Source organism: Moschus berezovskii, chromosome 10 (assembly GCF_049115385.1).
Source record: "Moschus berezovskii isolate FMDL1 chromosome 10, NW_MosBer_1.0, whole genome shotgun sequence".
Lineage (NCBI taxonomy): Eukaryota > Metazoa > Chordata > Mammalia > Artiodactyla > Moschidae > Moschus > Moschus berezovskii.
In genome coordinates, this window is record NC_142469.1 from 32,812,620 (window position 1) to 32,840,469 (window position 27,850).

Sequence of the window (27,850 nt, forward strand, 5' to 3'; positions counted from 1 at the left end):
AGTCCAAGCTGAAGAACTATTTGGATGAGGATACCACATTCCCTTTTTGAATGTGTTGTTTGCTCATTGATCTTGAATTTGAGAAAATTCATTTTCATGTGAAGATACATAGTCTTAAATTTCACTTGAATGGTCAATTTCTATTTCATCCTAATCATTAAGGTTTAGTGTACTACAAACTGTCTTTTGCATTCATCTTCTGATTCACCCAATAACTTAAATATCTTCCTTTGTCAATATTCTTCTCTTTGCAATAATGGGTGGGAAATAAAAACTCTAAATTCTAAACTGTATTCAGTTCAGTTCAATTCAGTCGCTCAGTCATGTCCGACTCTTTGTGACCCCATGAATCACAGCACACCAGGCCTCCCTGTCCATCACCAGCTCCCAGAATTCACTCAAACTCACGTCCATCGAATCGGTGATGCCATGCAGCCATCTCATTCTCTGTCGTCCCCTTCTCCTCCTGCCCCCAATCCCTCCCAGCATCAGAGTCTTTTCCAGTGAGACAACTCTTCACATGAGGTGGCCAAAGTATTGGAGTTTCAGCTTTAGCATCAGTCCTTCCAATGAACACCCAGGACTGGGTATCTTTTAGAATGGACTGGTTGGATCTCCTTGCAGTCCAAGGGACTCTCAAGAGTCCTCTCCAACACCACAGTTCAAAAGCATCAATTCTTTGGTGATCAGCTTTCTTCACAGTCCAACTCTCACATCCATACGTGGCCACTGGAAAAACCATCGCCTTAACTAGATGGACCTTTGTTGGCAAAGTAATATCTCTGCTTTTTAATATGCTATCTAGGTTGGTCATCACTTTCCTTCCAAGGAGTAAGCGTCTTTTAATTTCATGGCTACAATCATCATCTGCAGTGATTTTGGAGCCCCCCAAAATAAAGTCTGACACTGTTTCCACTGTTTCCCATCTATTTCCCATGAAGTGATAGGACCAGATGCCATGGTCTTAGTTTTCTGAATGTTGAACTTTATCTAAACTGTATTAAATGAAGCTAAAAATTATAGACCACAACAATTTCTCCAGACTTTTGTAACTTCTTGAATGATGATACAAAACTTTACTCAAGACAAGGGAAAAAAACGAATGATGAAATAATGATTTATTTTACAATTACATCATCCTTCTAGGCAATCCCATCATTCTATCTTCTTAATTTTTTTTCTTTTTATAAAAATTGTTGGGAATAATTAATGATTAATGATGAAATAATTCCTAAGTTTACAAAATAGAAATTGTTCAAGATATAAGAAAAATAAGATCAGGAATATCCCATAATGTGTCCTGAATTTTTAAAACTAACCAGTAATGCCACATGACAATTACAAGATAGAATGAGTTTTATTGTTTAAAAATAATTCATTTTTCTTTGTTCCTTGGAAGATCTATAAAAATAAGCCATGGAATATTAGTCTTTGTGACTAGGGAGAATAGCTGCAAAAAAGAAACAAAAAAACCAAGATTGGCTTCACTGGACACAGATATTACACTGGGAACCAATGGTGAGAATAGAAAGGTGAGGATCATCTTTCTATTAAAATAGGATTTAAATACTTTGCTTGTACCCACAATTTTTTGTTTGTTTTTAGCTTTTTGTCTTGAAAATTTTTTTATAAAATTCATTTCCTAAGCTTCTTAAAATGATAAAGTAATATGTACACATGTCATTTCCTAAGCTTTTTTGTTTTCTCTTTTACTGTGGAAGTTTACTGCAAAAGGATAGTGCTTCTAGTATGAACGTTCAGAGAAAATCTTGTGGAAGAGGTAAAAATTGAAATGCAGTTTGAAAAATGGATAGGATATGCCTATGTTAACTTAAGGCTAAAAACAGTTAAGGCTGAAAGGATAATAATTAAAGCACAGAATCACACTATCTTGAAATGTTCTTTGTGACTATCAATTACTATTTAATTTTGCCAGGTTCTTAAAATGGGTTTCCCCGATGGCTCAGCGGTAAAGAATCTGCCTGCAATGCAGAGACGCAGGAAATGCCTGGGTCAGGAAGATCCCCTGGAGAAAGAAATGGCAACCCACTCCAATATTCTTGTCTTGAAAAATCTCATGGACAGAGGAGCCTGGCAGACTATAGTCCAAAGTGTCGCAAAGAATCAGACATGACTGAGCGACTCAGCACACAGGCTCTTAAAATAATCTTATTTAATCCTTACAGAACTTTGAGTGTAGTGTTTTATTATCCCTGTTTTATATAAATAGATGAGAGAACTGAAGCACAGAGAGTTCAAGTGTTTTGTCCAGGTCACACACTGCATGGACAGAGAATTTAAACTCAGGTCTGCCTAATCCTTAAGCCTTCAGGAGTAAGACCAAATCTCTCAGCTTCCCAGACATAGACAAGGAACTGCCAGTGGTTCACTTTGATTGTCATGAAAGGACCTAGAAAGAGAACCAAAATTGGAAACGTTATGCAAGATGGTTCAGACAGAATAAAATTGGAAGGACAAGTATGTCCAAAGAGAGGAAGTAAAGCTTGACCTCAGGTGATATGACGATAACTAAGTTTATTTTAGAAATATCGCAAAGGCAAACTCATAGGATTTATCAATACTAATACCATAGGAGAGGAAAGTGAAAGCTTATTCAGAAATTGTTGGCCTGAAAACCCCAAAAGATGCCCTAAATAGGAAGTAAATGAAGAGAGTGCCCACTGGAGGGGGCAGAGCTGGAGAAGAGAACTTTGAATTCACTTATTCTTAAAGCCACAAATAGTATTCAGTTGCAAAAGGGGAATATGTGAAAATTCCAATCCAAATGTCATTTGATAATCATCCATATGCTAAATACTGAAGTTCATTCTGGGTACATTCAAACACTCATTTAACTCTCACAGCAAACTCCGAACGAGGGTGTTAGAGGATCAGTTGTGGACTTCCAGGGAGAGGTCAGTTGTGGAGATAGAGTTGCCAAGATAGTGAGTGAAATGAGTCAGAATATAAACACTGAGTATCTTCTGCATGCTCAGCAGTCCCAAAGTGAGCACGATAAAGGACATAAGAATACTTAAAGATGATCTCTCTTTTAACAAGTATGGCGTATGATTATTTGAAAGAGTGAACAGGAACTAATAAAAAGTTTAAACTTGAGAAATTTTATAAAACAGACACTAAACATTACAAGTTTCAGAGAAGGTAATATGCATCTAGAACTTGAGTGATGGATAAATTTGACTCACGGTTGAAGAATACATAGGGCTTGCTTTGTGTATGAAAGAAAGAGAAAATTAATGAAGACATAGCAGTGTGTGTGACTTCGATGTGTTTGTATGGTGATGAAGATACCAGACTGGAAAGAGGATAAATTAAGATTAGAAAACATTAGGGCATAAGAAGTGTTGTTTGTGGTGATAGATTACAGACACTTGGTCAATCAGGCACAGCTCATTTTTGTCATGGAAGAGAACCTTTGAAAGATTCAAAACAGGACAGTGACACAAAACCAGCATTTCAGAGATGTGATCAGGCAGTCCTCTGCTTAAGGTATTAGAAACAGAAGAAAGTTTGTGGAATATTGCTGAAGCTGTTGAGTTTAAAATATAATTTGGAAGGAGAGTCACAATTCACAAGCCTTTTCCCACAGGTGATGGCAACTGTGTATAAGTGACTTAAGAAATTAATATTGCAACTCAAAATGCTACAAACTATCTGACAATTTAAGTTCACATAATAGGTAGAAACTTAAATGAGGTATCAGTATAAATAAGAAAAGTGAAATATGTGTGACTGTTGACCAAAACCAATAGTAAGTAAAGTGCTGGAACCAGACCTGTTCATAACCTAAAAGAGAGCAGTAGCTTCCTTTTTTTTCTTTAGCTGATTTCTGTTGTTTTGCATCATTTTATTTTTATTCTTCAGAAGTAACCATGTAATGCGTGGACATAACAGGGAGTGAGAACACGTGGTTAACACAGACTCCGGAGCCAGTCTACTTGGTTTCAGATCCAGGCTCTGCCACTTGCTTGAAATGATAACTTTAGTCAAGTTACTCAATCTCTTTAAGTCTTTCTTCCTCTGTCAAATGAGGCTAATAATGGAATTGTTGCAGAACACAAGAGCAGATGGTCAAAGCGCACTAAGAAGCCAACACTTTCCAATTGTTGGCTCTTTACTAACTGAGCACATATCCAGGGTTGTTTGATAGGAAGGGGGAAATATTTTTTAGAACCACATCAGCAGATAGCATATTTGCCTGTTCTAGTCATCCTGTGTCTTCTATTCTTGGTGCTACTAACTATATAATATGGGTGTAATAATATGTAATTTATAGTGTTAAATTGAGGTCCATATAAAAATCCTGCATTATATGCATTCATGAGTTTGGTTTAAATGTCTTCTAGATGAGTTCTATGAGCATCCATCTATCCAGATTCTATGGATAGAGCAGTAAACAAAAATACGCATGATGCCTATTTCTCCTTTAAAATAGGATAATAGATATTATTTTACAGGGTTAGGTACACAATAGTTTATGCATAGACGCATATGCTTAGAACACTCCCTAACCATAATATGTACTATTTAAGTGTATAATGGTAGCTGCTGCTACTAAGTTGCTTCAGTCATGTCCGACTCTGTGTGACCCCATAGACGGCAGCCCACCAGGCTCCTCCATCCCTGGGATTCTCCAGGCAAGAACACTGGAGTGGGTTGCCATTTCCTTCTCCAATGCATGAAAGTGAAAAGTGAAAGTGAAGTTGCTCAGTCATGTCCGACTCTTAGCGACCCCATGGACTGCAGCCTACCATGCTCCTCGGTCCATGGGATTTTCCAGGCAAGAGTACTGGAGTGGGGTGCCATTGCCTTCTCTGATAATGGTAGCAGTGGTGCCCAAATATAGCAAAATTATGATTTTCTGCTCACCACTTCTTATTATCTTTCTGATTTAATTATCACATATTGTTATCATTCACTCCTTAGCAAGTCTTCCTTTACTGCCTTACATACACCTTCAAGAAACATTTGCCTTTAAATCCCTGTTGCCTCATACCTTGCCAGATACATGCTATGTTTACTGAATTGAATTTCATGATGGATAATATTTATCTCGCTGAAAAAATTATTGATGATCATCCCAGAGCAGCCCTTTTAATTCATTCCTGAAAATAATCCTGTTATTTAGAAAGATGACAGGTTTCTGAGCATTGCAAATAGGCCTTGTGTAAAGATTCTTAAAGAAGTTATTGGTAGTACCTCTAGAGACAGAGGCTCAGAATTACCAAAGCTGGGTTTGCTGTGTGCATCAGTAAACCGCAGACAGCCTATAGATTAGACAGAAGTGAGAAAAAGAGAGAGGGCCTACACCTCATCACTGGCGTGCATAGTTCCTGGACTTGGCCCCATGAAAGTTGCCATGTGATTATTTGAAGTATGGGGAATCAGTTTCAAATAAATGTATCCACTTTTCACAGCTGTCTCAATCAACCCATTAAACATTTTAGTTCTTATAAATAACTAGAATGTGCAGAAATAGATCCAGGCACTTCTGAGTGGCCACGATTCCTCTGACACTGCTACTACTCTCAGTCGTGTCGTGATTAAGGGCGTTAGGTTTGGGGAGAAGGCAGGTAAGTAAGTAAGTGTTCTCCCCACAATATAATGTTCATATTACTTTCTCTTTGCACTGAAGCCCTAACATTTCATTTTCTCACGTTCTCAGAATTTTGTCTCCTCCCCTTTTGAAAGAGGTGTCAGATTCTAGAGGAATGTCTTTGCTGTGCAAGAACTTTTATTACAGTGTCGGTTTTGGTCTCACCTTGTCACTATTAATGGCATGGACCTGCTGTCAAATAAGAATAAATTTCTGCTCAGGTAGCCTACTGGGACTATTCAAAGCATATTCTAAAATAGTCTGAAAAGGAACAAATAATACAGAGTAATTTGAATTGCTGCATGAGAAGCAAGGAAAATTAGGGCTTAATCAAAGAATTATCAAACTAATTAGGTGCTATTTATTAATGTGTCATGTCTTGTAATAATCTTATCTGTCGTTTATATGCAAGAGCGCAGATTAAAAAAGCATTCTAGTGATTATGTGAATATATTCTCCTAGTGCTTTTCAAAGGTTCAATTGGGTGGCCCAGTAGATAAAGAACAGGGAATCTAGGATTTTCTAACCATTGAAATAAATGCATCATTCTTAACCCTTTTCTTAGACAGGTCTTATTTTATTTTATTATTTTAAAAGAAGCCCTTATTTTATTCATAGAAATAAATATATCCATTACCTATTTTTATATAAGTAATTATAAACTAAGTAGTTTGATATAGCTACATTCAGAGAGGCCTAATTTGGCAACCAAATATTCCTTGTCCATAGTTTTATTCCTGCATAGAATGTTCGTGCAAGATGAAGACAATAATGAATTTTTCAATACTAATATTAACTTTCAGTTCAGTTCAGTTCAGTTCAATCGCTCAGTCGTGTCCGACTCTCCGCGACCCCATGAATCACAGCACACCAGGCCTCCCTGTCCATCACCAACTCCCGGAGTTCACTCAAACTCATGTCCACAGAGTCAGTGATGCCATCCAGCCATCTCATTCTCCGTCGTCCCCTTCTCCTCCCGCCCCCAACCTTTCCCAGCATCAGAGTCTTTTCCAGTGAGTCAACTCGCCGCATGAGGTGGCCAAAGTATTGCAGTTTCAGCTTTAGCATCAGTCCCTCCAATGAACATCCAGGATTGATCTCCTTTAGAATGGACTGGCAGGTTATATATTGTTGACCAGTTGCTCTGGGTTTTCTGATCAATTCTGTGACACCCTGTATACACATGACTGCTGGTCTAGCCTAATGTATTTTACATTTTGGTTCTCTAAGATATTCTGTGTTGAGGCAATGATACTGTTATTCCCACATAGTAGTAATAATTATCCCATGTTTGAAGATAATACATTTTGTCTATCTCCTTCTCAATATCTAGGTTGACATGTTGAAAGTCATCCTATCAGTCTCCCAGCAGTTACTGGACCCCTGTATGTGCTTAATCGCTCAGTCGTGTCCAACTCTTTGCAACCCCATGGACTGTAACCCATTAGACTCCTCTGTCCATGTGGATTCTCCAGTCTAGAATACTGGAGTGGGTTGCCATTCCCTTCTCAAAGGGATCTTCCCAACCCAGGGATCGAACGCAGGTCCCCTGCATTGCAGGCGGATTCTTTACTGTCTAAGGCAGTAGAGAAGGCCAAGAATACTGGAGTGGGTAGCCTATCCCTTCTCCAGGGGATCTTCCCAACCCAGGAATTAAACTGGCGTCTTCTGCTTTGCAGGCAGATTCTTTACTAGCTGAGCTACCAGGGAAGCCTAGTACAGACCCCTAGTATGCATTAAATGCTAGTAGTGGTAACATGATTTTCAAAGCAAAGGAAGCAACAGTCTTGTCAGAAATTATTACAAATCAAACAATGAACAGTAGTCTTAAGAAAACTTGGGGAGAAAATGGAAGAAAGTCCTACTAACAACTAAACCATATGATGCAGATTATACTCACTGTGAATACCTAGAGAAGAAAAAGCCACAGAACCTCAGACAGGCTTGATAAAGGTGAAGTCCTAGTGTTTTGCCAATGTTTATCTTCAGCTTTATTCTGATTGTTATTATTAATTGCTTACAGTGAGTTTAGTATTTATCCTTATATCCAACTATTTGCAACTCTTTGGACCATAGCCCACTAGGCTCTTCTGTCCATGGGATTCTCCAGGCAAGAATACTGGGTTGGGTTCCATTTCCTTTTCCAGGGGATCTTCCCAACCCAAAGATCCAACTCAGGTCTCCTGCACTGCAGGCAGATTCTTCACTGAGCTACCCGGGAAGCCCGATTCTTATTCAGGTGGTCAATTTTTTTCAATCTAAGGTGGAGAAATGTAGTGGGATAATTAGATGAACTTTTTTATTTACAATACCAAATGAGAAGTCAATGCAGGAGAAAAACTGAACAAATATAGTTACTATCTATATAAGTGTGTCCTTCCAAATTAGACCCCACGTTGGAAAAGACCCTGATACTGGGAAAGATTTGAGGGCAAGAGTTCTCCTTGAGACAGAAGATGAAATGATTAAATAACATCACTGACTCAGTGGACATGAGTTTGAGCAAACACTGGGAGATAGTGAAGGACAGGGAAGCTGCAGTGTATGCTGCAGTCTATGGGGTCTCAAAGATTCAGATGTAACTTAGTGACTGAACGACAACAGTACTTTAGTGTCTGTCCTTTGTCATTCACACTTAATTATTTATGTTGCATTTCTTAAATCCCCACCACTTTATTTTATTCAATATTATGGCTTTGTGGTTGATATGGTGCCCTCCTGAAGAAAAAGCTGTCATCTATAAATCACCGCCTTTGCAGCTACTCACGCTGTTTATGTAACAGGTACATGTTTAGTAGACAGGGTTTGTAATAATCGAAATCTCTGATACAAATTGAGGAAAATAGACATAGAAAAAGCACCAACATTGTCATATTGAAACATCCAGTGAGAAACAAACTGAGGATTTAATCTTCTCTTAGATGGAGGTTACCTAAGATGTAGACCTTTTCCATTTTCTATTATTCATGACAATGATTACACTAATAATGATTTTTTCCCCAGAGGGATATTTTGTGTGTAAATTATAAATAGCCTCCTGGCAGACACTGGATAAGCAGTGTGCATTGTTTTAAATGACACAGTATCAATTATACACAATTTAAAACAGGAAGAAAAGTTGGATGATTTCCAAATGTGTCATTCAAGTGAGAATGTGTTTGTGAATTTAATTGTGCTTTCGTCCTATTACATAATAATTATTAACATGTTCCCCTTTTATCCTTTATCTATTAAGGACAAGCACTGAAATATTTAAATTTGTGTTATGTGCTTGTAGTTGAAAAGATAAGGAGTTTTATAATTATTAAAGCAACCAGTAGAAAATTCTTCACTAAAACAAAAGGCTAACCCCTTCTTTTCTCTTCCTCAGGTAAATTCCCAAACCAGGATATTCCTTATTAATTGGTTCTATGGTTCCTCTTTAGGGTTTTCATATTTCTTTGAAATGCTTTTAAATATGGAATAGTTTCATGTGTCAGAGAAAATTTTCCTACAAATATATATAAAGGATAGGGTAATGGAAGTATCCCTTCCCTTTGCCAAGTCCGGTGTGGTGTGCACTTGGGGGTGGTTGAAATATATCAAACTGATTCTATTCTGTTTGAATGAGATCTCTGTATAAAAAAGAATCTATGCTGTATTTCAAATTCAATATAATAGCTTAAAAACGTACCTCCGTGTATTTGAGGATAAGGATAAAGGAAAGATACAGTGAAGCTTGAAAACAATGGCTTGCCTAGAGCTGGAGAAAAACTCAGGAAGTCATCCAGACCTTCTTCTGTGTCTACCCTTAAAAGATGTTGGAGGGTTGTTAGAGGTGGTCATGACTGTAAGGTCTCGGAAACGGGCGTCTCAAGCTGTAAGGAAATAACCCAGACACCAAGGGAAAGGAACAGGCTTTATTGGCAGTGTGCCCCCGGGCAGAACCCACTGACCACAAGAATGGCCATGAGGAGTTCTGCCCCGAACAAAGGCAGGGTGCGATTTTTATGCCTTCGGGGCTGGAAGTAGCATCATATAACCTGGACAGGCCTAAGATAAGGTAAAGCTCGGGAATGCGAGATTGTGAGTGGTCAGCTAGACCGGGTTGGTCACTCTGGAGGTCAGGAAGGGGGGTAGATCTCGGCAGAGGGTTATTACGTCAGAAATTCCTCAGCAGTTTGGCGGGACTTTTTCCCTCCGGCGGGGGATGGAGAGGGGAAGAAGGAGCCAAGATAGCCACTGGGAAGGGGAAGCCAAGAAGGCCACCAGGGTCCAACCTTACAATGACAACATTGATGATGGAAAACATTCACCACTTTACTGAGAGCTAGCAGTGTACCAGGCACTGTGCCGAGTTGCTGCACATGGATCATCTCACTGAATTCACACTAAACCCTAGGAGGTGGGTTATAAGTTTCCCACCTCGTAGATTAGGAAATTGAACCTAGAGGAAGTTGCAGAATTTGCTCAGATAGATAGATATTGTCTCCAGCACTGTAGGGAGAATTATGTTTTCTGAAAAGGGGGTCACTGTGTCTTAGGTTTTCTTTTTCCCTTCCTTTTCTTCACCTGATTTAAGTGGTACAATTTAAAACAAACTCACAATCTCTATTTCCATTATAGTTTACACTTGACACATACTCCTAAATCTTGCCAGTACAACTGCCAAAGAAAGCAAGCAATTTGCTGATAACTTTTAGCTGCCCTTGTTGGTTTTGTTAGCGAAAGAAATCTGATATAGAAAGTACAAGCAGAGTGAACTGGGATTCTATACTCAGAGGCATAAATGACTTCTCACCAAAATTACTGGAGGAATATTAAAATATGGTTTATTTTTAAATTTCCTGGGTATCTATTAAGCTGCCCATCAGTCCTGATAAAAGATCACCCAGTTCCATCATTAGATTTGTATGCGAATTTTATTCTCAGTAGTGAGAGTGACAGCAAATTGAGATAGAAAAGAACATAGAGTAAATTTATCTCTAAGGTTGTTGGTAGGTCCTGAAGTTATTGAGATTGAAAATAATAGATTCTGTTAGTTTAGGAATTGATTTGGCAATTGACTATGCCAGCTGTTCTCTGTCAATAACCTCTTTGGTAGAATCCACAAGTCAAAAAGCCAGAAAAGATTTGAGACAGAAGGAGACATTATTTATTCTCCATGTTCAGATAGTTTACAAAAATGTCTAGTCTCTTACCTCTTAAGAAGGGATTTGTTATTCTGCTTGAAAGCTGTTTTAATGCATTTTGCAAATGTATTTTTACAAATATTTTGGGAGACTTCTTTTTTCTGAACTTGCTACTCACATTTCTAATTATCAATAATTTATTGTGACTTGATTTTCAGTCTTTGAATAGATCAATAAAGTGTATTGGATCGCTGAAAAGTAAACCTGAATATAAAACCTAAAGTATTAAATTTTGACTCGAGAGTTATGATATATCCAGTCAGTAAGTTCAGTCACTCAGTTGAGTCAGACTCTTTGCAACCCAACAGACTGTAGCACGCCAGGTTTCCCTGTCCATCACCAACTCCCAGAGCTTGCTCAAACTCATGCCCATTGAGAAGGTGATGCCATCCAACCATTTCATCCTCTGTCGTCCCCTTTTCCTCCCGCCGTCAATCTTTTCCAGCAACAGGGTCTTTTCCAATGAGTCCATTCTTCACATCAGGTGGCCAAAGTATTGGACTTTCAACTTCAGCATCAGTCCTTCTAATGAATATTCAGGACTGATTTCCTTTAGGATGGACTGGTTTGATCTCCTTGCAGTCCAAGGGACTCTCAAGAATCTTCTCCAACACCATAGTTCAAAAGCATCAATTCTTTGGTGCTCAGCTTTCTTTGTAGTCCAGTTTTCACATCCATACATGACTACGGGAAAGCCATAGCTTTGACTAGACTGATCTTTCTTAGTAAAGTAATGTCTCTGCTTTTTAATATGTTGGTCATAGCTTTTCTTCCAAGGAGCAAGCGTTTTTTAATTTCATGGCTGCAGTCACCATCTGCAGTGATTTTGGAGCCCAAGAAAATAAAGTCTCTCACTGTTTCCATTGTTTTCCCATCTATTTGTCATGAAGTAATGGGACCGGATGCAATGATCTTTGTTTTTTGAATGTTGAGTTTTAAGCCTGCTTTTCTACTCTCCTCTTTCACTTTCATCAAGAGGTTCTTTAGTTCCTCTTCACTTTCTGCCATAAGGGTGGTATCATCTATGTATCTGAGGTTATTGATACTTCACCCAGCAGTTTTGATCCCAGCTTGGGCTTCATTCAACCTGGTGTTTTGCATAATGACTCTGCATATAAGTTAAATAACAGGGTGACAATATAACCTCCTTTCCCAATGTGGAACCAGACTATGTTCTATGTCTGGTTCTAACTGTTGCTTCTTGACCTGCATACAGATTTCTCAGGAGGCAGGTAAGATGGTCTGGTATTCCCATCTCTTGAAGAAATTTCCACAGTTCGCTGTGATCCACACAGTGAAAGGCTTTGGCATAGTCAATAAAGCAGAAGTAGATGTTTCTTTGGAACTCACTTGCTTTTTCAGTGATCCAACAGCTGTTGGCAGTTTGATCTCTGGTTTCTCTGCCTTTTCTAAATCCAACTTGAATATCTGGGAGTTCACGGTTCACATATTGCTGAAGCCTGGCTTGGAGAATTTTGAGCATTACTTTGCTAGTGTGTGAGATGAGTGCAATTGTGCAGTAGTTTGAACATTCTTTGGCGTTGCCTTTCTTTGGGATTGGAATGAAAACTGGTCTTTTCCAGTCCTGTGGCCACTGCTGAGTTTTCCAAATTTGCTGGCATATTGAGTGCAGCAGTTTCACAGCACTTTCACATTTCACTGCAACTTGCTGCTGAACAACTGTCCACTGCAGAATGTTGGATCCCACCAAAAAAAGATACCCCACATCCAGGGGCAAAGAAGAAGCCCCAGCAAGACTGTTGCAGGGGTGAAATTGCATTTAGAATCAAGCTGCATACCCGCCAGAGATGCTCAGAGGGTTCAAACAAACCTTGTGTGCCCCAGGACCCAGAGGCCCCACAGAGGCTGAGCCAGAATTGTGTTTGAGCGTCTCCTGCAGAGGGACAGGTCAGCAGTGGACTGCCGCAGGGGCAGGGCTCTGGGTGCAGCAGACCTGGGTATGGCAAAGGAGGAGGAGGTCGCCATTAACCCCACCATAGAGCCACCAGAACTTACACAGGAATGGGAAAACAGCCTCTTGGAGGGTACAAACAGAACCTTGTGCACCAGGACCCAAGAGAAAGGAGCAGTGATCCCACAGGAGACTGAGCCAGACTTGCCTGTGAATGTTCAGGAGTCTCTGGTGGAGACGTGGGTCAGTGGTGGACTGCTGCAGGATTGGGGGCACTGGGTGCAGCAGTGTGTGCATGGGACCTATTGAAGGAGGTCACCATTATCTTCATAACCTCCACCTCATGTCAAACAACAGGGAGTGAACACAGCCCTGCCCATCAACAGAAAATTGGATTAAAGATTTACTGAACATGGCCCTGCCCATCAGAACAAGACCCATTCTCCCTCAGTCAATCTGTCCCATCAGGAAGCGTCCATAAGCCTCTTATCCTTCTCCATCAGAGGGCAGACAGAATGAAAACCACAATCACAGAAAACCAAACTGATCACATGGACCACAGCCTTGTCTAACTCAGTGAAACTATGAGCCTTGCCGTGTAGGGCCACCCAAGTTGAACAGGGCATGGTGGAGAGCTCTGACAAAATGTGATGCACGTTTTGGGAAGGGAATGGCAAACCACTTCAGTGTTCTTGCCTTGAGAACCCAGTAAACAGTATGGAAATGTTCCCTTGGTATCTAATTTTCTTGAAGAGATCTCTAGTCTTTCACATTCTATTGTTTTTCTCTATTTCTTTGCACTGATCACTGAGGAAGGCTTTCTTTTCTCTCCTTGCTATTCTTTGGAACTCTGCATTCAGATGGGTATGTCTTTCCTTTCCTCCTTTGCCTTTAGCTTCTCTTCTTTTCTCAGCTGTTTGTAAGGCCTCCTCAGACAACCATTTTGCCTTTTTGCATTTCTTTTTCTTGGGGATGGTCTATGATATATTAAATGTACTCATATTTAGGGGGGTGTCCCTGGTGGCTCAGTGGTAAGGAATCTCCCTGCAACTCAGGAGACTTTCAGGAGATGCGGGTTTGATCTGTGGGTAGTGAAGATTCTCTAGGGTAGGAAATGGCAGCCTACTCCAGTATTCTTGTCTGAGAAATCCCATGGACAGAGGAGCCTGACTACAGTCAACGAGGTGGCAAAAGACTCAGACACAACTTAGGAACTAAACAACAACCGTGTACTCAGGGATATGCCATGTTATAATGACCAGGTTGGTAAACAACAGCCTTATTAGAACTGATCCTTCTATTTTAGTAACAATGATCAGTTAAACTAAATGAATAATAGCTCATCACTTATTAGTCGGTAAGTTAGCATGTGCCAGGTGGAGGGCCATGCCTAAGGATGTAAATAAAACGAGATTTTTAACTCAAAATTTTATTGAAATTTTGTAATTTTTCTTAAAAATTATCCCTTTTAAATTCTATTGAATTATACCTTAAAGTTTTAAACATAAATATAATATTTTAAGCATTTGTCATATTTGAAAAAACTGATTTCCAATAAAATAAGTCACTGTTATATTTCTATCACTCAACTCCTTAGAGAATAGGCAACTCCATTTTGATAAAGTATGTTTGACATTGGAGAGCAGCATTTCAGACCTCATGCGACAAGTTGACTCACTGGAAAAGACTCTGATGCTGGAGGGATTGGGGGTGGGAGGAGATGAGGACGACAGAGAATGAGATGGCTGGATGGCATCACCGACTCGATGGACATGAGTTTGAGTGAACTCCGGGAGTTGGTGATGGACAGGGAGGCCTGGCGTGCTGTGATTCATGGGGTCGCGGAGAGTCGGACACGACTGAGCGACTGAACTGAACTGAACTGAACTGAATTTGAATTAACTATAACTTTGAAAATTGAATTGACATAACTGATGGTCAAAACATGTACTATTTATATTTGAAATCATCTTCAAATGAAACAAGAATTAACATATCCATTACAAATATCATTATGCCATAATATAGGATACTGCACTTAAGATCTATTTTTTCTTAGTTATTATGAGTGTCATTGGCTATAGAATTCTAAAGCCTAACAAGACAGCATTTGTACTGAGTTGAAATTGTTTACCATTATTCTAGATTTCATCATTTATTTTATTTGTTCCTTGTGCCTCATTGCTATCTCTAAAATAAATGCAAACAGGCAACATGCTGCTGTGAAGAACACTGAATTGAGAATCTGCATTCATGCATCCTACCTGTGTGTCACTGAGGTCAATGTAGCAAGTTGTTTAGCTTCTTTGAATTTCAGGGTTCTCAGTAAATTCTTAAGTTTCTTCTGGTACTAATATTCAAGTTACGTGTGTAAGTGTGTAATTCTTTAGGCTTGAAGCATACCACAATGGGTAATTTACATAGTCTTAGCACTTGAGGGCAACTGTAGATTCAGAATATATTACATGTGTTATATCTTGATTGGGCTAATGAAGCTAGTGTTCTTTATCTTTGAACATTAAGCTCAACTTTTCCCACTAATGGATAAAACTATTAAAGTTTCACTTTCATGGAAAGATTGGTACTCATAAACAAATTGGTAAAAATTCTGACAGAAAGAAAATGAATACTTTGGTCTGGAACTGTAAATAAGTGAAAAATAGAAAGCAAAAAACAAATTTTATCATGTGTTTTGTTGGAAGTTTTCTGTACTCTACTGAGATCAAAAAATACTGTAATTTGGTTTGTTCATATTCAAACACTCTAGAAACAGTGTAACAGAAGAGCATGGAGTAAGACTCATTTACTCACTTATTCACGTGATCATTTTCTCTTTTAGGTATTCATTTCCCTTAACTAAATATGTATGGATATTCCAGACTCTCTTCTCAAGTTGCTCGTAGTCAAATGAGGATTAAAAACAGAAACAATAGCAATAACAAAAAAATCCCACCACAGACTTGTAAATAAATATATTGAGAATCAGAAGATAAGTGTACACTGGTTATTCTGGGAACGGAGGAGTTGCGAAGGGTGTGGGTAGAAGGGAATCAAGGAGGAGATTAAAGACATTTCATTGAATGACTCCAAGGCGAGTAGGATACTTGCATCCTAAGTATGAGATAGTTTTTATTTTTGTAAATTGAGACTGCACTCTATCTAATATGCCTCCTGATCTCTTTTCCTATCAGCTCTGACCTTTGTACTAAAAGAAAAATGTTCAATTCATATTACCTATTTGCCTATTTTTTCCATCCGTACTGTCTGCCTATTGCTTCAACTTATGTATAAATACGATTTGCTCTGGGGTAGGCAGAGATATAATTTGGATAGCTAGAAGGAAATATTTAAGAAAAGTGAAGAAACAGTAATTCTGCAAGTTTTGAAAACCTCCCAGTTGACACTCTATCTAGAATTGTCAAAATGAGGTCAGGGACCAAGATGGGTACTTGAGGTCAATTTGATATCTAATTAATGTTAAGCAGAATATGACCAGTGAAAAAAATTATGAGACTTTTAATCTTAGGAAGTGAATATTTAAAGATCTTCTAAGAGTTATCAGTCATTTATGACAATGGGTAAAATAATTGGCATTTATCTTGACCTTCCAAATAAATATTCAAAAAATAGAAAAATGAAGTGAAAAATGTTTATCTTAAATGCTTTTGAAATATAACCTTGGTTAGGCCACTTTTCCTTCTAGAGACTATTTTTGTCCACCTGAAACATTAGGGTATTGAGATAACTGATTTCAAAGATCTCTTCCATACCCTAAAACTCTATGATTGTGATTCCGTGTATCTATTTTTATTAAATCCCAGATATCAGGTATTCTTTCATAATCAAGGTATAAGAATAAATGAAACAATGATATGATCTTGAATCAGTCTCATTTCCTTTTTTACTTGGCTTTTCCATGGTAGAATTATTTCTAACTTATAAATTGGAGATGAAGACGAAAACACACCAATATTACCTTTATCATTTTTAATCAAAGGAATTATGAAATATGTATTTGACTTCTATTCCTTGCTTTCCATCAAAGCAAATATGCAAATATGTAATAGCACATGGAAATATTAGGGAAACTTTTTATCAGGATGCAAAGAAACCTTTCTAGTAGAAACATTTTGGCCTGGAGGGTACTCTTTGATCTAAGTCGTTGAAGCTTTTGGTGTTTTAAACACCCTTATAGTAGGACTGATGCTAAAGCTGAAACTCCAATACTTTGGCCACCTCATGCGATGAGTTGACTCACTGGAAAAGAGTCTGATGCTGGGAGGGATTGGGGGTGGGAGGAGACGGGGACGACCGAGAATGAGATGGCTGGATGGCATCACCGACTTGATGGACATGAGTTTGAGTGAACTCCGGGAGTTGGTGATGGACAGGGAGGCCTGGCGTGCTGTGATTCACGGGGTCACAAAGTGTCGGACACTACTGAGCTACTGAACTGAACTGAACTGATAGTAGGGTTGCATTACCAAATCATACTAAATAATCCATTTGCTTAAAAGTTTTCTAAAATCATGAAAAAAAATCTTGAAAATTAATTACCAGTCTGCTATACTTTTAGAATAATCCAACAAAGCAACTATGACTTGTATTTCAGTGTCTTCTATATAAATCCTTTGGCAAAATGGAAAACTATGTAATTCAAGTGACAACAATGACTAAGCAATTAGTCCATAAATAGCATCTAGCTGAGTCAACAGGAAATTTCCTGCCCTTATCTGAATATTTCTCATTTTTTCCCAGATGCTCAAGCCAAATTGTCAGTCATCTTTGATTTCTTTCCTGCACTTACCATTTCAAATTCATTAAAAAAAATCCTACTGAGTTTGTGTGAAAACGCACTCTGAATCCATCCATTTAGCTACAGTTTCTAAGTTTTGCATTGACCATATCTTTAAAAGTTCTATTACTCTAAGCACTCCTTATTACTCTTCCTTGATTCATTTTTAATAAGATGCTTGTTTTCATTTTACTTATTTAGTTGATTTTTTTTCTCTCTGCCCATAGAATCTCAGCCCTGTGAAACAGGTGATTTTGTCTGTATTGGTACTACTACAACTCCATATCCTAAGAAAGTGCCTAGAACTAAATAGGCCCACAGGTTCATTTTTTGCAGGAACAACTACATCTCTACTGCAACACCTAGAGCAAGCTCATGTCTTCTCTCACCTGGGCTATTTCAACAGTTTCCAACTGATCTTCTGCTGCTTCTCATATCTTTTCCTCTGCAAACGTTATTTTTGTTCACACAGCAGCGACTTTTTAAAAACCTATATGTCATACTAAAACACTTGAAAAGTTTACCATTACCCATAGAACAAATCCAAACTCACAGGAACAGCACAGAATGCTCTGATATGAGTCTGTCGCTGCTCTCCAGCACTAATGACCTTTAAGCAATCCAGGCTGTTCCTAGCATAGGCGTTTTAACTTGCCTTTCCCTGCCAGGAACCCTTTCATCCGGCCTCTTCTGAGGTGTGTTCCTTTGTATTCAAGTCAGAACTTGTGTCTCCCGTTTGGAGACAGAGACCCTTGATACATTGTGCAGTTGTCCTGTATTTTGTGTCCTTACACAAAGGCCCCCTGCTCTTCTTTCATCTCAAGATTTTACTGGAACTGCAAGTGACCCGACCAGTTGGGAAGAGCTGCCTCTTAATTTTGCACTAAGCAAGCCCTCCTGCTCAAACTTTGCCACCATGGACAGCACGCACACATAAAAAGAGACAATTTGCTCAAAGCTTCGTAGGTTCGTGGAGTTCTGCTCAGTGCTAACCCAGTTCTTCCTTTTCTAACCAATCTCGTGTCATCTCTTTCCCACAGTCACTGTCTGCCTCACCACTGTCTTGGTGTCCCTCCACTTCTGAGATCCAAAATTATCAGTCTTGCTTGTTTGTTGCTTGTCTCCCTTCATCTTTAATGTAAACTTGGTAACAATACAGCCCTTCCCTGTCTTCCCTGTGGTCCCTCCCTGATTTCATTTGTGCCCAGGAACCCTCACAACAACCCAGCTGCAAGAGACATTACTGTTCTTGTTTCACCTTGAAACATCTGAGTCCTCAGTTGAGTGATAATTGCCTGTTTACATGCATCCTTCACAAGATCAAGTGCAAGGGATGCAAATTATATACGTAGAATTTAGCAGTACACAAGTGGGAGTTATAAAGATGCCTATGACTCAAGTAAAAACCTTGGATCTGTCCGCCTCATACGAACTCTTGGGCTTCAGATTCCTTATTCTTCATTTCATAGGTAAATTCACCATGTCTGGGATTATTGTATGAGTGATATTTTAATTTTTTAATAAGTAGGGTGGAAAAGGGAAGAGTGACTGACATTCTGAACACCTCTGCTCCATTCCCGCCATTTTGGAGGTAGTCCAAAAGGACAAGGCAGAGAAAGGAGCCCTCAGTAAAGAAACTTGAAGGTCAACTGTCCTTATTTTAATAAAGACACTAGCACAATTACTACATATCTCAGTCTAAAATATAAACCATATTTTCATTTAATATTTGTTCAATTCTAAACTTTGAAAATATTGTTCTACATGTTACAAAAATAGTCTAGAAACCTTGTGCCAGCAATGAAAGCAATACTATTGCTTTAACATACTTGGCAATCGTTTTCTTACTAATTTCAAATTTTCCCATTTTATGTTCATCTTAGATCCCCAGGTGGCTCAGTGGTAAAAAATCTGCCTGCCAATGCAGGAGACACCAGTTCGATCCCTAGGTCAGAAAGATCTCCTGAAGAAGGCAGGAGACGGCAACGCCCTGCAGTTTTCTTGCCTGGGAAATCCCATAAACAGAGGAGCCTAGTAGGCTCCAGGGTAGCAAAAGGGTCGGACACGACTTAGCAACCTAGCAAACAACAACAATAGATGCACAAATGCTCTAAATACTATTAATAGAATGATTTGGGATCAGTTCAGTTCAGTCGCTCAGTCGTGTCCGACTCTCCGCGACCCCATGAATCACAGCACGCCAGGCCTCCCTGTCCATCACCAACTCCCGGAGTTCACTCAAACTCATGTCCACAGAGTCGGTGATGCCATCCAGCCATCTCATTCTCCGTCGTCCCCTTCTCCTCCCGCCCAAGATAGTCACGATAACGTGATCACTGACCTAGAGCCAGACATCTTGGAATGTGAAGTCAAGTGGGCCTTAGAAAGCATCACTAGGAACAAAGCTAGTGGAGGTGATGGAATTCCAGTTGAGCTATTTCAAGTCTTGAAAGATGATGCTGTGAAAGTGCTGCACTCAATATGCCAGCAGATTTGGAAAACTCAGCGCTGGCCACAGGACTGGAAGAGGTCAGTCTTCATTCCAATCCCAAAGAAAGGCAATGCCAAAGAATGCTCAAACTACTGCACAATTGCACTCATCTCACACGCTAGTAAAGTCATGCTCAAAATTCTCCAAGCCAGGCTTCAGCAGTATATAAACCGTGAACTCCCAGATGTTCAAGCAGGTTTTAGAAAAGGCAGAGGCACCAGAGATCAAATTGCCAACATCCGCTGGATCATGGAGAAAGCAAGAGAGTTTCAGAAAAACATCTATTTCTGCTTTATTGACTATGCCAAAGCCTTTGACTGTGTGGATCACAATAAACTGTGGAACATTCTGAAAGAGATGGGAATCCCAGACCACCTGACCTGCCTCTTGAGAAACCTGTATGCAGGTCAGGAAGCAACTGTTAGAACTGGGCATGGAACAACAGACTGGTTCCAAATAGGAAAAGGTGTACATCAAGGTTGTATATTGTCACCTTGCTTATTTAACTTATATGCAGAGTACATCATGAGGAACGCTGGGCTGGAAGAAGCACAAGGTGGAATCAAGATTGCCGGGAGAAATATCAATAATCTCAGATATGCAGATGACACTACCCTTATGGCAGAAAGTGAAGAGGAACTCAAAAGCCTCTTGATGAAAGTGAAAGAGGAGAGTGAAAAGGTTGGCTTGAAGCTCAACATTCAGAAAACAAAGATCATGGCATCTGGTCCCATCACTTCATGGGAAATAGATGGAAAAACAGTGGAAACAGTGTCAGACTTTGTTTTTTTGGGCTCCAAAATCACTGCAGATGCTGATTGCAGCCATGAAATTAAAAGACGCTTGCTCCTTGGAAGGAAAGTTATGACCAACCTTGATAATATATTAAAAAGCAGAGACATTACTTTGCCAACCAAGGTCCGTCTAGTCAAAGCAATGGTTTTTCCCGTGGTCATGTATGGATGTGAGAGTTGGACTGTGAAGAAGGCTGACCGCCGAAGAATCGATGCTTTTGAACTGTGGTGTTGGAGAAGACTCTTGAGAGTCCCTTATACTGCAAGGAGATCCAACCAGTCCATTCTAGAGGAGATCAATCCTGGATGTTCATTGGAGGGACTGATGCTAAAGCTGAAACTGCAATACTTTGGCCACCTCATGCGACGAGTTGATTTGGGATAGGTGTTTGTAATTAATCACATTTTATACTTTTTCAAGATGTAAATGAATTTTAACTCAGTGGTCATTTACAAGAGTGACACTCCCTCTGTCATGAGATCTATCACTTCATTGTTTATGGCACAGGAGGCCATTCAAAGAGTCTGTAGTCTCCTGGATGTACTGGGTACCTCCTAGAAAATGCAATGGGGGCCCAAGGGAAAAAAAAATAACTATTGAGCATTAGAGTAAAAAATATCCTAAATATTTGTTTCAAGATTTAGGAGGAAGACTTTAGTTATCTAGAGATGGTTTAGAACTAGGAAATCTTTGATTAAAAAACTAGGTAAATCAAGCTTCAGTATTGTGAATTGCTTTTTCCTTCACATTACCTGAATTCTGCTCATAGCCTCCTTCTTGATTTGAGATTCTGAGTAATTCCATTCATTATTTCTAGTAAAGTAAAGAAAACATCAGTAACTTAGATCATTAGGAGGAATGCATACTGTATGTCATCCCCAGTGGAAATTGACTAAACTGAAAGTAATCATATTGACTTGAGTGAGAAAAAACTCAGAACAATAAAATATTGGCAGCTTACAAACATGAGATTCAGGTATTATGGAAATAAGCCAGTCAAAATCACTCTCAGAACAAAAATAAAGCCAATTCACTGTGTTTGAATGTCAGAGGGATTTTCAGGTAATAGCTTGTAAAATGAAGGGCACCTTTAGAGATCCAATGTAAATTTCAACAACGTAAATTCTTCCTTTAGAGAGTAACAATCCTCAGAAATTCCAAAGAAATATATTCCTAATAAAATGATAAGCCTCTTTCCTGTAAATGAGTTCTGCTATTTCTGTCATGTTTAATTTTATCTGTCATTATGTCTTTGTTGTCTTACTTCAAAAGTCTGTTTCACATCCTCTTGTGTAATTAGGTGGGATATAAATTGTAAATACATTGTAGGAGAAAGAATATTTTGAGTATTTACTATGTGTTAGATGTTTCATTTCTTAATCCTCACAACAGCTGACAAAAACTCTCCTCGTTTTATACAGGCCATGAAGCTTGGATATTTCATGACATTTTCAAATTCACACAGATTATAGGCAATGGAGCTGAAACTCTCATGTTTATTTGATTCTAACCATGTAGTCTTTAGGATAAACAGCTTGCTTTCATTATAAAATTATATTATTATATATTATATCCATAAATTATTATATTCATATAATTTTATATTCATTCATAGAGAAAAAATAGTCTGTAATTTCAATAGCATTTTCTGACATTAGTTGAACATGAAAGAGGCCTTTTCTGTAAGTCAGTACCAGTCAGGTGTCATTCTCAAGTATGACATGCCTGATTTGTTTTGGTGACCCTTAACAAAACAAAAATTTGCCCTGAGCTAATAATTCCCCTGACAGAGCTACCTAGCTCTGTCACTCTAGAGGCAAAAAATAAAATAAAAATCTGTGTTTTTTCTTTTCTTTTTCTGTTGGTGCTACTTCCCTACTGAGTCCACTGTCTCACCATCATGCGGTTGTCCATTTTAGAGAGTATGATATTGTTTATTACAGTTGTAAAGAATTTCTGGTATAAACTGCATTTTGTACTTTATGTTGCAGAAGTACCTGTTTGATTGTTTTAATAGTTCCATGTATCTTGGCATCCAGGCTTTTTTTTTTCACTAGATAATTGCTGTCTGCTATCCCTCCCTCTCCTCCTTCATTCTTTACTTGGGTAACTCTCTTCAGGCTTTTGAATGCAAGAATCTTTCTGTGACATCTCCTCTGTGTATATTATTTCCCATCATCACACTATGTTATAATAATCTGTCTGTAAATTTGTTTTAGCCATGATATTGGGAACTTCTTACAAGCAGAGTTGGCGATTAATGGGTTTTCTGTGCTGAAATATAATAAGTGCTCACTAAGTTAAAAAATAAAATAATTACTTCAGAGTTCCTTCATGAAAATATAAGAAGATTTTGTAGTCTAAATTATAAACTATTCCCTATGGAAAGAATTGAATACATTAAAAAATAAATTCCTAAATAGCTGATCAAAACTATGATCATACATTACTGCTGTTCAAGGAAGTATTTGACAGCAAAGAAATCAGTTTAGTTTGAACAAGCAGGATCCCTTGAAGATAGTTTTGAAAGCCTTACTATTTAGAAACAATTGATTTATGGATGTTCATGGTCACTTGTATTTAAGCTTTAGTTATTTAATTGACTCCTTCCTCAGTCTAGATTTTCTGTAGACTTTAAAAGCTAAAAAATACTATCTTATTTTAGAAACATTTTTTAAAGAACAGCTCTCAAGCAAAATTTGGGAGCGAATACTCCTTAGTGTACATCCCTTTGGCTTACAAAGATGGTGGAAAATCAGGGTGGAAACTCCACTCCTCTGTCTCTCTTCATCCTTACATGTGATGGCCCTTTACATGTGACTATCTTTACCTACCTTAGATAGTCTGAGAGGAAGTTTTAGCACCTCAAGTCCACTTCTTAGGAGCTGAGCCCCTGAATCCCTGTTCACCTCAGTTTAAATTGCAAAATGAAAATTATACCTGCATTCTAAGCATCTTGTGAAGATTAAATGACTTCATACATCAAAATTGTTTGGGATCATTCTAGGCATATGTATAGTAAGCACTGTATAAATACTAGCTAGGGAAAATCAGTGTGGCACAAACTCCTTTTTTAATGTGCCCACCCATCCTTACCTTTTCCTTGCTTACTGAAAAATGAAATTCCATGTTACATTGTGTTTCCCTATTTGCTTTCATTAGGAAAATAATCAGTACTAATATGGATGTATACTTTTCTAGATATGTGGCATGGCCTGCATGAAAATATGCTTTGCTTTTGTGCATATTGGCGTGCTCCATAATCCATCTGGATGGGTCTAACAGCTAAAAGTAAATCCTTCAATGAGTAGCGACTAACCTCTTCTACTCAGCTTGAGGGCCTGGAGTTCCTCCCTTCTTGCCACTACAGAAGGTGTTGTGTGTGCAGCTCTGGCTGCTAATCCACAATTCACCAGAGCAAACTAATTTTGACAAATTCTAAAAATAGAAGACTTCCAGTAAGCTGGCAGGTCTGCTAGCATTCAATAATATCCAGTTGTCAGTGAGATTTTAGAAAGTGCATATATATGCCCGTGATGATTCTTAGATTTAAAAGAGACACACAGCAGGAGTTTATGAAATGAAAATGAATGATGAAAGATTTTGCAAGCATTTCATATGGGATCATACGTTAGTTAATGTTTACAGTTCATGGCCCGAATGGTTTTGTTTAATTAAAGAAATCACTTGGGATAAGGAAGTACTCAGAACAATTGTGAGATTTTATGGTTCATAATAAGCCCAGAGATGAGGGAGGCTTTTAAGTTTCTATAAAATTGAATATATTTTCCCTTTGGCCCATTATTTACTTAACTGCAGGTCATTTATTTTGGCAGGAGAAAATGTACCTGTTCAATATCAAAAGGCCTATGAATTTTAATTTTCCTTTATTGCCTTATTATATCACTTGAGAATTTTTAGTTAAAAGAAGAAAATGGTGATTTTTCTATGTATTAGGATTCCTCTTAGCTTCTGTGATTTCAGTTTCCATAATTTGAAGTGCATATTGAAAATAAATTGCTTTATTTGAATACATGTAGGTTTTTCATTAATAAAACCCAATAGATATATTTGACATTGTATATATATCTAAGAAAAAAAAATATATTCAGAAATGACTCTGAAGATAACTGAATCTTTGTATGTATCTAGTTAAAGATCTCACCTAATATCAATTTTCTTATTGCATAATAATGTGAATTTATACTTTGGATTATGAATTATGCATGTTGGGGACAGATCTAGCTATTTTATTTGTGTATATTAAATTTATTAATACTTTTTTTTCAATACCTATTGCTGCATTCGTGCACAGGGCAGAGCCCAGCCACGCCACCTCCGTTACCAACAGAACAAGCTTCCAGACCCACTCTGGCACCACCTACTCTTGAAGGCAAGTATTTTATTTTTCCAAAGATCATCTCTATTGTAGATAGAATATAGAGAAACAAAGAAAAATAGTTGTTGCAGCAACAACAAAATCCATCTTTTCTCATAATTTTAGTATGTCTAAGCTACAGTTTACTCTTCCTAAAAGTACAATTTGCTCCTACTTAGAAAACCAAAAATTTCCTCCTAAGATTATACATTGGTGGCCATCAGCTTCCAGAAGGATGACCAGCTTCATACTCTGGAAATCAAGTCAGGAAGTATAGGGTCAAAGGGACAGATAATACCTTGTAATACTTGAATAGGAAACTCAAGAAACATTATATGCTCATTATCAGGAATTATACACTCATGTTCTCTCCTCTATACCTTATTTATATTCTGTCCCCTAAATCCACTCCCAAATAAATTTCCAATAATTAGGAGAAAATGTTGGAGATTTTCAGCTCATCTTATGTATCCTCCAAGCCCCTCCTACAAAGATGATCCAGGCCCTATTGATAACCTCTTGTTATTTAGAAAGATGGTAGTAACTTTGTGCCTTAGAAAATAATATAATGATTAACAGCCTGTGTTCTACAATCACACAGATCTGGGTTCAGACTCTGGTTCTGCCCTTTTCTACCTGGATGACCTTAAATGTGATACCTAAACTTTCAGACTTTTTATTAGTAAAATACTGATGCTCATAATAGTAATACTACCACAAACAAGTGTTGTAAAGGTAGAATAAAACTGTAACAGTTGCAAAAGTTTTTATTTTTGTATTTGATAGTGATGAACTTAGGAGTTTCTTTAACTTCATTTTATTGGCTTACTACAACTGTCCACAAAGAATAGTTTGTAGATCACCAGCATCAAGATCAATTGTAAAGCTCATTAAAAAAATACATATTCTAACCACACCTTAGATCTAGTGAATCAGATTCTCTGGCAATTAAGAGAGGAAAATCTATATTTTTAACAGACTCCTCAGTTGAGTCTTATATACATTAAATTTTAAGAGCCCTTGGCTTATGTTTATCTGTAAAAATGACTACAAATCCAAGCAATTATTTTACACCAAACATATAAATTTGGTTGCTGCTACTGCTAAGTCACTTCAGTCGTGTCCGACTCTGTGTGACCCCATAGACAGAAGCCCAACAGGCTCCCCCGTCCCTGGGATTCTCCAGGCAAGAACACTGGAGTGGGTTGCCACTTCCTTCTCCAGTTGGTAGCCTGCTTCAAATAGTTTTTAAATTTATTTTTATTTTTTAATAAAATCTGAATGCCTTGGTGAAAGATACATTGTCTAATTGACCACAGACCCAGAAGTCACTTGGCTATACATTTCTATTTCAGTCAATACATTTATTTATGTTAGTCAGTAGCCAGGGGAGAATTTGAGTAGCTGAGCAGGTGAAGTTTTCCTAAGTTTAGATTGAAATACCAGCATGTTCTATGTACTTTTCTGGCCAGATTCTGACCAAATCATACCTGTGGCTATGCTGTATTCAACTCACATTTATTTAGAATATTTTTATTTTGGCTGTGGGAATATGCATTTCTTATTCTATGCCTCAAAACCCTGTAGATATTATTATCAATGATTAACAAATTTAGACTTGGAGTTTATCTTTTTTAAACTAGTAAACAGAAGGACTTGGATTCTAGCCCTGACTTTCTAGATCTATACCCAAGGATCTTTCTATCACATTACTATGCAGACTTTGGAGTTTGAGGATTGTAACGTAATGTTTTCTGAGACATCAACAACTTTGGTAACATGAAGGCATAACGTTTTGTTCTTTGGATTTCAGGCAGTTCTATGATAGATAGGGCTTCCCTGGTGGCTCAGAGGTTAAAGCGTCTGCCTCCAATGCGGGAGACCCGGGTTCGATCCCTGGGTCCGGAAGATCCCCTGGAGAAGGAAACGGTAACCCACTCCAGTATTCTTGCCTGGAGAATCCCATGGACGGAGAAGCCTGGTAGGCTACAGTCCACGGGGTCGCAAAGAGTCGGACACGACTGAGCGACAGAACGGAAGGGAATGATAGACGTATTATCTTCTGATGTCAATCAAGAGTGCATCAATATTTAAATATATCAATGTGCATCAATATTTAAATATACACAGAGATCACCTGGGGATCTTTGACAATGAAAATTCTGATTTGCTAGGTCAAGGGTAAGGCCCGAGATTCTGCGTTTTCAACAAGCTCCCAAATATTGCTGCTGCTTCTTCAGTACTTCATCTGAGTAGTAAAGTCCTACCTGATTTAGGAGGCAGGTAGAGAGCAACTGAATATTCCTAAAAATACTTTCAACTTAGTAGTAATCACCTAAATGAGCTACTACTGGCCAAATGTCCTTCAGAATAACTGGAATGGCACACATGGAAAAATTTTGATTGCTAGTTGTGTGGGGAAAAAGCAAAAGGTTGCTTTTTCCTTTCTAAGCATTATAGAAAGGCAAGAGAGCAAGAGAAATGCCATTAGGATTGAGGGAAAGGTTACATTATACTTGTAAATTATAACAACCTTATTATATATTGTATGCAAGATATTTTGAGTTGGTCAGCTACAAATTGAATGAATTAGCAGTTGCAATTTTCAAATAAAAATACAATCTGTAAGTCAGTACTGTATCAGAACCAATCTGAAGAAAAGAATTTGTTTGATTATTAGAGACCATGATT

At 38.2% G+C, this 27,850-nt stretch overlaps 1 protein-coding gene across 12 annotated transcripts in view; it reads left to right on the plus strand.

Moving 5' to 3' along the window:
- The window catches only part of TRDN (triadin), a 424,466-nt gene that overhangs the window by 164,056 nt on the left and 232,560 nt on the right, over positions 1–27,850 (plus strand). For all 12 annotated transcript variants that reach the window (XM_088840567.1, XM_088840568.1, XM_088840571.1 and 9 more), the window contains exon 10: positions 25,097–25,174. In XM_088840567.1, the coding sequence (XP_088696693.1) occupies positions 25,097–25,174 (78 nt within the window). The remainder of the gene's footprint in view (positions 1–25,096; positions 25,175–27,850) is intronic.